The sequence below is a fragment of the Trematomus bernacchii genome, unplaced genomic scaffold, assembly GCF_902827165.1.
Source record: "Trematomus bernacchii unplaced genomic scaffold, fTreBer1.1, whole genome shotgun sequence".
NCBI lineage: Eukaryota > Metazoa > Chordata > Actinopteri > Perciformes > Nototheniidae > Trematomus > Trematomus bernacchii.
This window is the reverse complement of record NW_022987616.1, coordinates 3,328,939-3,339,089: the sequence shown is the minus strand read 5'-3', so window position 1 is coordinate 3,339,089 and position 10,151 is coordinate 3,328,939. Positions and strand designations below refer to the sequence as shown.

General features: G+C 41.2%; 2 protein-coding genes across 2 annotated transcripts in view; one reads left to right on the top strand and one right to left on the bottom strand.

Moving 5' to 3' along the window:
- Positions 1–1,646: 1,646 nt before the first annotated feature.
- txndc5 (thioredoxin domain containing 5) lies at positions 1,647–8,011 on the top strand. Its single transcript, XM_034132485.1, has 10 exons — positions 1,647–1,891; positions 3,095–3,247; positions 3,567–3,672; positions 3,764–3,860; positions 4,639–4,754; positions 5,068–5,154; positions 5,405–5,626; positions 5,765–5,847; positions 6,119–6,248; positions 6,926–8,011. The coding sequence occupies exons 1-10, from the start codon at positions 1,707–1,709 to the stop codon at positions 7,046–7,048; spliced, it is 1,302 nt and encodes a 433-aa protein (XP_033988376.1). The 5' UTR covers positions 1,647–1,706; the 3' UTR covers positions 7,049–8,011.
- Positions 7,840–10,151, bottom strand: part of bmp6 (bone morphogenetic protein 6) — a 39,088-nt gene continuing 36,776 nt past the window's right edge. The window contains exons 6-7 of the mRNA XM_034132487.1: positions 9,867–9,977; positions 7,840–9,574 (exon numbers count right to left, since the gene is read on the bottom strand). Coding sequence (XP_033988378.1) covers positions 9,425–9,574; positions 9,867–9,977 — 261 coding nt within the window. The 3' untranslated portion in view covers positions 7,840–9,424. The remainder of the gene's footprint in view (positions 9,575–9,866; positions 9,978–10,151) is intronic.

The window sequence follows — 10,151 nt, the reverse complement described above, 5'->3', positions numbered from 1 at the left end:
ATTCTAAATGTATTTTCACAATTTTGTTTTGATATATTTGTACCATTAAGAGAAGCCAGTTTGTTCAAGAAAGACAGCCTTAGGTGTGAAGGAAACTCAGACTGCCTGCCAGAGCTGTGCAGTGGACCAGAACCACTGGGCCATTTATAATCAACCAGTTTGGCTTTTCGTAGGTGAACAAACTCTCAAATGTCTCTTCAATTATATCCTAATAAAAACGTTCACACTAAGCTTCCTCGTATGACTTCATTAACCCTCCTTTAACATTTAATCATATTGAAATTTAGTATGTCATATTCATCATCTTGAATAGGGTGCTAAACTGTTAACCGTGTGGCTGCCTGTCTATAGAAGGTTCCATAGGGTTACCCATAATATCATGAGGGATGTAGGGATTTGGCTCATCTATCACCCAACATTTTAAAAACCTAATGATGTATGTATGGGAATGTTGTCTCCACTTAATTCTAAATCAAAATCCTAATCAAATATCTATTTTATTTCTAAAGTCCAAATCACCAATTTGCTTCACAGGGCTTTACAAACTGTAGGCCTAACTCTTGTTACATGCTGAATTCAGAGGCCGATTTTTTGTTTGGATGTTGGTACATTAGTTGACAACAATTTGAATAAATAACCAAAAGCTAGGGATTCTAATAATAATACGAAATATTAAGGATCAGCTTTTTCTTTGTTTGCGCTCCATCAGGGGCTAACAGTAAAAAGGATACTCATGTTCATAGTACATTGGATTGTATGCTGTTTAGATATTATAATGCATTTCTGTCCAATGAAATAAAGATGAATTTAAAGTAATGGCTAACATTTGTTTATGTTTTTTTCAGTTAAATCTATGACCGCTTCAATTTTCTGGATAGTAGGCCTAGACCAGGGGTGTCAAACTCAAGGCCCGGGGGCCAAATCCGGCCCGCAACTTCATTTTATGTGGCCTGCAAGAGCTTGCAAAGAATATAATACGTTTATTATATGGTCACATCACATGCCACTTTACAGAAGCAAGTTGCTCATAAACTACATGTCCCACAATGCATCTCATTTTGTGACATGCGCACTGAAGAGACTTGCAATTATTTGCCCTGGACTCCTGCTTTCAGACGTAGTTAATTATGAAGTTATTACCCTATCCGATAATAATCCAATGCAGAGCCAATAATGTAATATAATACATTATTTTATGTATATTATATATTTATATGTATAGTTATATAGTTACAACCGGCCCTTTGAGTGCAACCATAATGCTGATGTGGCCCGCGATGAAATTGAGTTTGATACCCCTGGCCTAGACCTATAATGAAGCAATAGATCAAATAAAGGGACTGATGCACACATGCACACATGGAACACTCCACTATATCTTCTTTATTTTCAGGGAATTGTATTGTACTCATGCATTAACTCCCAAGCAGTACAGTTGCTTTTACTAAAATAGCCACCATACTTATTTAAAGAATGCCATTTGTTCAAACCTGTCAGGTTGGATAGAGTTGCAAAGCGCCTGCGGGCTTTCACAGATCTACACAACAGCCGTGTGCCTGCCCAGCTGCTGTAACAGCGATCTCCATCCGCATGTGACCCATCCACAGTCTATACAACTTTAACCAGCCAGAGCAGAGGGGCGTGCACGCACAGAGCTGGTCTTTTCACACCAGCAGGGACACCGAGCACCCACCGAGAGATTCACCATGGCCTCAGCACTGAATTGCACACCTTTTATGTTGTGTTTTATTTATTTTTCGTTACTGTTTACTTCTGTATTTTGCGACGCTGATGCAGAAGAAGATGAGCATGCCAAGCATACATACACAGTGGAGATGTTCAACGAGGCGGTGCCCACTGCACCCCACTTTGTCATGTTTTACGCCCCATGGTAAGTGAACACTTAGTTCCTAAGTTTTCTTCAGACGAAGTCAAATACATTCTTTGGCAATGCACTTTGTCTTTTTTTTTATTTTATTAGATACACTCACCTAAAATACGTTGGAGGGTTTGAAGAATGGGATTAGAGCTAACCGGCAAGTTAGCCGGTATGCTAGTTTGCTACCTTCCCGTTCATTTGGATAGCAGGGGAGGTTAGCTTATCTGCTAACTAGCCAAACCGTTAGCCGCTACTGTACTTTTCACAGTGGCCTCGGTGCTAAGACTGCTGTTATATCACAGTCCACGACATATTTATTAAAAACGGTTTAGTGAATGTTGAAAGGGAGACTCACAACATAGTTAAACACTCTTTGTGGCGCTATGCTTATTTACAGTTTGTGCAGAAAGCAGGTCATAGTTTTTGGAACTCTGCTGCTTACGTGGCACGCACTGATTGACTGATGCTATGTCGGCGGTTCCGAAATTGGGGTCCACGGACCCTCAGAGGTCCTTGGTGAGGTCTAAGGAAGGAACACTACATTAAAAGAGCGGTTAAAACATCGATCAATTTACTGTAGTGTTAAGTAGAATAACTCGAAGGGGAGAGGGTAAGATGTGTCTGAAGATAAGATCAAAAGTTTTGTCAAAGGATGACTGCAAAAGTTTCAAATATCTTCCCTTGGTTCTTCCAGGCCCAAACCTTTGTCCTAACCCAGAGTATTCCTGCTGCATGCAAAGTCTCTATGGCTTCTCTGAGATTGACCCAAATAGCTCACTATTACCAACAGGTTTCAAACTCTAATTTCTGACTTTACTTTTATTTTTCATTGACAAGGATGCACATTTCTTGTGTCTGTTTTCATCAGATGACAGTTTGCACAATAACACAGGATACTTTTATTCATTTATTTTAAATGTTGCATAAAACAAAAGATCTTCAGTGCAATAAATAAACATGTCATAACTAGAAAGTAAGAGTTCCTTTTATAATTATTCTAACAGTAGTAGCCTACCATCATAGTATTTCTAAGAATGCATTTTCTCAGATACACCATCATCTCTTTCTCATAGGCCCTAATGTAGCCAAGTTAGATACAATGTGGGCACATGTTGATTTTGACTTGAATCACAGATTAGTTTGGACAAAATATGTTTTAGACCAGACCAACATACATTACATTGCACACTGACTGAATTGCACTGTTGTTTCTAGGTGCGGCCATTGCCAGAGGTTACAGCCAGCATGGAATGAACTGGGGGACAAATACAACAGCATGGAGGACCCCCCCGTGTATGTGGTGAAAGTAGACTGCGTCCCGGACACCAAGTTCTGCTCAAATGTCCACGGGGTCAGGGGCTACCCCACGTAAGTACTTGATTCATATTTTCATATTCATTATTTAGCATTGATTTGGACCTGCCTGCTTACAACAAAGTTGTAAACAGTTTTCATCACTGATTGACAGAGAGGTGATACATCAGTCTATATTTAGTTAAATATTCTGCCAGTATCTTAATGACATCCTCTTAAATCTTGAAAGCTGCTGACTTCATGCTACACCTGCTAACACAGCAATCCCTGGATAATGAGTGACAGAAGTTTTAGTACACTATCTTGTTAAGCTTTATAATTGAATTGTCAGGCCACAATTCATGCATTAAAAATACATTTGTTTTACATTTAGGCTGAAGTTGTTCAGGCCAGACCAGGAGGCAGTGAAGTACCAGGGGTCCAGAGATCTAGAGTCTCTGGAGACCTGGATGCTGAAGACACTCCAGGAGGAGCCTTCGGTGAGTTGTGGTCATTCAGTTAACACCTCAGGTTTATAAACCATTCACCCACAGTTGTGTTCATACATGCTTCTTGTTGTGTGTCCTCCAGGAACCAGAGAGTGAACCAGAGCCTCCTAAAATCCCAGAGCCCAAACAGGGCCTGTACGACCTGACTGTTCTCAACTTCAAGGCACACATAGCCAAAGGTAAAGATCCAGTAGAAGACATGCTGATTATAACACTTCAAAAAGAATGCTGCTCTACCACTTAACCTAGGTAATGAGTAGTTGGCATATTCTTGTGTATTTCTGCAGCTGCGCCCAGTCTACAACCGATAACTTGTTTGGCCCTGTATTTAAAACACACTTTCAGTTCTCTTCTCAGCCACAGTCAGTAGTGTTTCGGACCCCTCCTTAGAGAATGGAAACATTGCCTTGATTGACATAACTGACATTTCAACACGAGCACCAGAGCCACAATCCACAACGTCGGTCAACTCGAACTGACTGTACAACACTTGTCTCCTGTCACCTCACGCTTCTGGATTTTTCTGAAATCGCCTGCAAAAATAAACAGTGCTCACGATAGTTGTCTCGTTAGAATTGTGGCTTTTAAGCTCGGCTGAAGTCAACTGTTATGGTTTTGAGGAAAAATAAATTCTCTAAAAAAGGCAGGATATGACATATGCATTTTTAAACAGTGTTTATAGGCCCCACCTTCACATCTTGGCAACAGAGCTCCAATAAACGTTGTATAATTGGTGGCGTATAAACTCTGTATAAGACGTGTATATTTTCATTATGGGTTGAGTTTGTTGTGGAATCAACTTTTTACATTGCTTCATTAAATGAAAGTCTAAACGCATAGACTTCAGTAAAGTACATAATTGTGCAGTTGTCTTTAATATGTCCGTTATTTCTTTTTGCATTTGTGTTACATTTCTTAATGGTTTCCTTCTCTAAAATATTTGTCCTCTTTCTTTAGGTGCCCATTTTATTAAGTTCTTTGCCCCATGGTGCGGTCACTGCAAAGCCATGGCCCCCACCTGGGAGCAGCTGGCCACCTCCTTCGAGCACTCTGAAGACGTCAAGATAGGAAAGGTGGGTCCTTCAGATTGTGTACATGATCACAGTTTATTAATCAAATACTCGTAAAAAACAAACTACAACAATAAAACTCAACAGATTGTGACGCGAGTAAAAACAGGGCAGCCATGAAGCACACCAGGTTTCTCTTTGAGGTCTTTCCACCACAAGCGCAGATATCCTGTTTGACAGAACAGGATGCTGGTCACATGAGAAGCTGCCTATTTGCATACTTCTTTATTAGACACCCTAAGCAAATTTGCAGGGTCAGTGTTTGCATTTATGTTTCACTCTAGTTTAATAACCCATCTTCATATGTTTGCACTAGGTGGACTGCACTCAGCAGTACGAGGCGTGCTCTGACCACGGCGTGCGGGGATATCCCACACTGCTCTTCTTCTACAACGGACAGAAGGTAAGAAAGGTGTTTTTGATCTGCATCTGACCTGATAAACCTGACATGTTAATCACAACAGCCATCATTACATTGGCCATTATAGATCTGAGTTAAACAATGATTAATAGTCATCAATCAACCGTCCAAACTAAACTGTCTTGCTGTGAAAAAAAAAGTTGTTCACTATAATAAGAAATGATCCAATAAGCCCAAGTAAATATGGCAAAATCAATACGGTATTAATTCTAGCCTGAATGTCTTCTTGTAGGTAGATCAGTTCAAAGGAAAAAGAGACCTGGACTCCTTCAAAGACTTCGTGGACAACCAACTGAAGGCTGTCGTCGCTCAGGAGCAAGAAAAAGAGCAAGAAAAGGAGCAAGGCAGTGAGCAAGAAAAGGAGCAAGGCAGTGAGCAAGAAAAGGAGCAAGGCAGTGAAGAAGAAAAAGCAGACGAGATCCCCACTGAGGAGCCAGCCCAGGAGGAGGTGAAGGTGGGTGTGAATGACAAAAAGAAGAAATGCATGCCTCGGTGCCAACTGTCACTACATAACTGTCTAAACTTATTTAAAAACTGTTCTTCATTTGCTCCAAGGTAGTAAAGTTATTCTGCTTGTTTCTCTCCTCTGTAGTCCAGTGTGTTGGACCTCACAGAGAGCACCTTTGAAGAGTCAGTCGCCAAAGGACTCACCTTCATTAAATTCTACGCTCCATGGTAAGATCCTCTTTTTATTTATTTTAACATCCTGTTTGTAGTAGCACTCGCATGTATTAAAGTGTTTCAGTCAAACACTGCCTCAACATTGTTCTGGCCAAGGATCAGACAGTATGGTATGTCATTAAACATGTCATATCGTAGGTCATACTATGTATAAATATCAGAAAGAAAAGTCCTAGTCATGGAAATGTTAATCTTGTCCAGCGCCTACTCCCAGTCTCAGTCCCTTTTGAGTGATGTCATCCCTGTTGTCCTGTGTCTGCCGTAGGTGTGGCCACTGCAAGAACCTCGTTCCAACATGGGAGGATCTTTCCAAGAAGGAGTTTCCCGGCCTCACTGACGTCAAGATAGCCAAAGTGGACTGCACTATTGAGCGCACAATCTGCAACAAGTACTCTGTAAGTATATGGGCGTCTTCCACAAATTACACTAAACACGCAGCACTCTTTACTTCCCGTACCTTTCAATCAGCTTTTTAATGTCCTCAAGATAATGTGTTGTATAAGATGTAATAAAGCAAACAGAGGTTTTATCACAGAGCCATAAAACACTTATAACTGCCACATACTTTAATTAGATGCACACTGTAATCTTAAAGCAGATTTAACACAGTCAGGTGTTAAAAAGTGTTGACACACATCACTCCGTATCAGCTTGATCACTAAGATAATTAGCATTGTGTACAATAAAAGTTGTTCACCCTGCAGAATTGCTGCGTCAGGGTTCAACAGATCAGTTATCTTTCTGGAACCTGAAGTGATGATTCACGGTGATAGAATGTGCCCTTTATGTTGTGTTGTGTTTTTATATCCAACATCCCTAAATATCTGATTGGTTTTTATATCGCCCCAGTAATTCACTTTAGAGATTAGATACCTTTTAGCAAACAATGTTTTTTTGTCCATCAGTCAGCAAAATATCTCAAAATCATGACTCTCCGACCCAGAGAGTATTCTGAAGGGAAGTTATCCTCAACTGTGTAACTAACAGATATAAATGACATATTTCTGCGCTTCATAGAAATGTGGTGATTTTTGAAGGATGACCAAGCTCATGGAATAATCCTGTTTTTCAGGTTCGGGGTTACCCCTCTTTGATCATGTTCAAGGCGGGGGAGCAGGGAGAAGAGCATAACGGTGGGCGGGACCTGGAGAGCCTGCACAGCTTCGTGATGCGGCAGGCGAGAGACGAGCTGTAGGAACAGTGAAGACTCTGACCACTCTGCATATCTGGCCAGTAGGACTCCACTCTCTCTCCTACAGTAGCCCAACCTCTCTCTATCTTTCTCTCCACTCGGTTCTCTTCAGACAGGAGTCAGCCAACGACGGACTGCAGTCTGTTCTTTCTCCTGTGTTAAAGACAGAATGATTCAGTGGAGTGTTTGGGACGTGAATGTATGCCTCGTTGCTGTGACCCAACTTTAATCTCCTCATATTTGTTGGGTTTGCAAATGAAGTATTTCGGACAACCACTTTGCAAGCACTGCTCCATCAATCAGAACCAATATTCACACAGATAAATGGTTTCACAACAGGGACAGATGTCCAAGTTTCTGCTGTTTAAAAGTAATTGTTTCTGATGAACCTCTAAAGCCATTGGACTTTTGCAAATGCTATAAATGGGCTCTGTTGTAAAATCACAATTATGGTACTGTCACCTAAATGTGAAGTTAAGTGTTGAATTGAGGGTTTTTCTTTTCAAGCCAGTGATGGCCTATCTGACTTAACACTCAGGGAACCCCCCCCCCATAGTCTAGGAGAAGTTGTGATGGAGGCTTCATTGTCATCACAGGTCTGATAATGGAACAAAGCACACTAAACATTTGAAGTGTGCATCTTCCACATTCTCTGACTGTGATCTCAATCAGCTTCCCTCTCTCCTCTCCTAGCCTTCAGGGTCTCAGGCCTGGACCACGTTGACCCAGGTTATGTGAAGAGTATCGGGCATCTTTTATTGTCTAACCCAGGTATAAACAGTCAAACACAGCAGTTCTTTTGTCAGTAAAAGTTTTTATGGATAGCACATGGTCTAAGGAACTCCAGTGACAGAAGTATTTTTTTCCTTGCGAGTCATGGGTGCACTACCCATGGATTTTGTACAAAAAAAGTGAATAATGACAAGTTGTAACATGAGATTTCATAATAAAAAAGATTCAAAAATACACTTTTTGTTCTTGCATCGGTCTGTTAATAAGGTATGTGATTTTTTTCTTTTTAATAAAAGGTGCAATAAATAAGCTGAGAATGTACAAGTATTTACAAACAGTCTAAACATGATCACAAATGTAAACAGCAGCTTACCAGAGGTATATTTTGTAATTAATGATTGGTTAGGCACGTAAGGTATTTAAAATCGTATTAGTTTTTCATAAAAATATGTTCTCTAAAAAAAGCTCCATGTCATTCAAAGCTCACAGTAACATGTTCAATTGGAAAGATGTTGCCACTGGACACAAAACTCAACATCATTTGACCCTCAGGGTTGAAAAAGCAACAGGCTAATTTCAGAAAGCTGGCACAGACGCTGTTTTTCCACAATCTCTTGATGGGTTGTCAGGGGTGGAAGCGTTAGTTAACTTTGAGAGTGCAGCAACATGGAAATGGCAAATTGCGGCATGTCCAGGGGATAAGGCCGTATTCTTCGGTTCTTTGGAGAAAAACATCAGTTTAGCCACAACATGCATCATGTCGGAGCAGCGTGGTGAATCGCAGCTCAGCGTGAGCCCGGCAAATATTGACACGGAGGGGTTATTTGGAGCAGCGGAGTTCTAAAATAGCCTGCGGTCACTTTGGTTCAGTCCATATTATATTTTTGGAGGGCAAATATGGCTTACGGAGAAAAGTACATTTAGGAAAAAAGGAAATATGAATCTGACTCCAAAGTGTCATTCATTTAGTATTAAGTTAACATTAGCGCTGTAAAGGAAATGTTCAGTCACTTGACCAGGCAATGTCACTGACTACTGTTGGCTTTCAGAGCTGTGATAACACCGAGTCGTCTCCCCAGGGTCATGCTGAGAAGAAGTTCATGAGTCATTTATGGAGCCTCTCTGAGAACTGATCCATGGTTCTGTTGTCGGAGAGGAGAAGGGAAAGAAAGCAGCACTCGGACCGGTCCCACAACAGTTCAGTTTAGCCCTCTCCCTCTCACTGAGGGAGAAGGTGCAGTAGCCTCCTAGGCGTTCACACACACACTTCCATAAACACATAATATACAAACTACATCCTCCACAAACACACAGACATTCACTCAGTTGCAGACCCATGAAGTGAAGACTCCATAGAGAGTAGAGAAGGTGATTGACATCGGGGTGACACTGGAGGGTGAAGTTGCCTCAGGATGACACCCATAATGGTCCCCTCTTAGTTTATAGACAAATGTTCCTGTTATTAGATGGATGATTTGAGTAGAACATGTAAAAGATCTTTCGGGGTGTAGCCTCCCTGCAGGTGGAGGATTCGGGCAGGAAGCTGGTGTCTAGTTGAGATCAGCATCACCCAGGAGTCACTGGTGAAGCTGCAGCCCTCTGCCAACCCGACTTTGAATCGAGCATCATGAGCCCTGGAGGCCGGTGTCAGTGGCAGCCGCAGGCCCGCACCACCATGTTCTTGTATTTCTTCAGAATCACGTTTGAGTTGTCGTCGAAGTAGAGCACTGAGATGGCGTGGAGCTTGGTGGGGGCGCAGCAGGGCTTTGGTACGTTATCTGGATTCATCAGGTGCACCTACAAATCAAAGATATACTTTAAGCCATTTTAATCTGCAATAGCCAGAAAGTCACTTTTAGTTTTATGTGATTGATGGTCCTTAATTTTTCATTTGAGTAGCTGCGTAAAACTAATTATTCTGATGATGTCAGCTGTGGTACAACACATTATTTTGTTAAAGATAGCATTAGCAATTAATCACAAAACTTTCATTAAGATAAGGAACTAATAAGACACAGCTTCTTCTTTCTTTTTTTGTATGCAGCAGCAGAAGATTTGTGAGCATGGTGGTGCACTGTGGTGGGTTTACCAGGGTCTGAACGATGGCGTGGTTGGTGGCGTTCATGTGGGCGTTGAGGGGGAAGGAGCATTCTCCATCACAGTAGTTTGCTGCGTAGCCTTCAGGGGCGATGATCCAGTCCTGAGAGAAACACATTTAAGATAAAAAAATCAAATGAAGGAAAATAAACATCCTAATTATAATATTGTCAGATCTGTTAATGAGGTCAGACACTTTGTTGGAAAGTTTTCTAATTTTTGCATCATTGTAAACAACTGAATGATCCTTTAATGAGAACAGGTAGTTATATCTTAA

Excerpts from the sequence above, each read along its gene's own strand:
- txndc5 (XM_034132485.1), top strand. The coding sequence starts at position 1,707 with ATGGCCTCAGCACTGAATTGCACACCTTTTATGTTGTGTTTTATTTAT. Across the intron at positions 3,861-4,638 it reads CAAGGCACACATAGCCAAAG|GTGCCCATTTTATTAAGTTC; the intron begins GTAAAGATCCAG and ends CTCTTTCTTTAG. Across the intron at positions 5,155-5,404 it reads TCTTCTACAACGGACAGAAG|GTAGATCAGTTCAAAGGAAA; the intron begins GTAAGAAAGGTG and ends GTCTTCTTGTAG.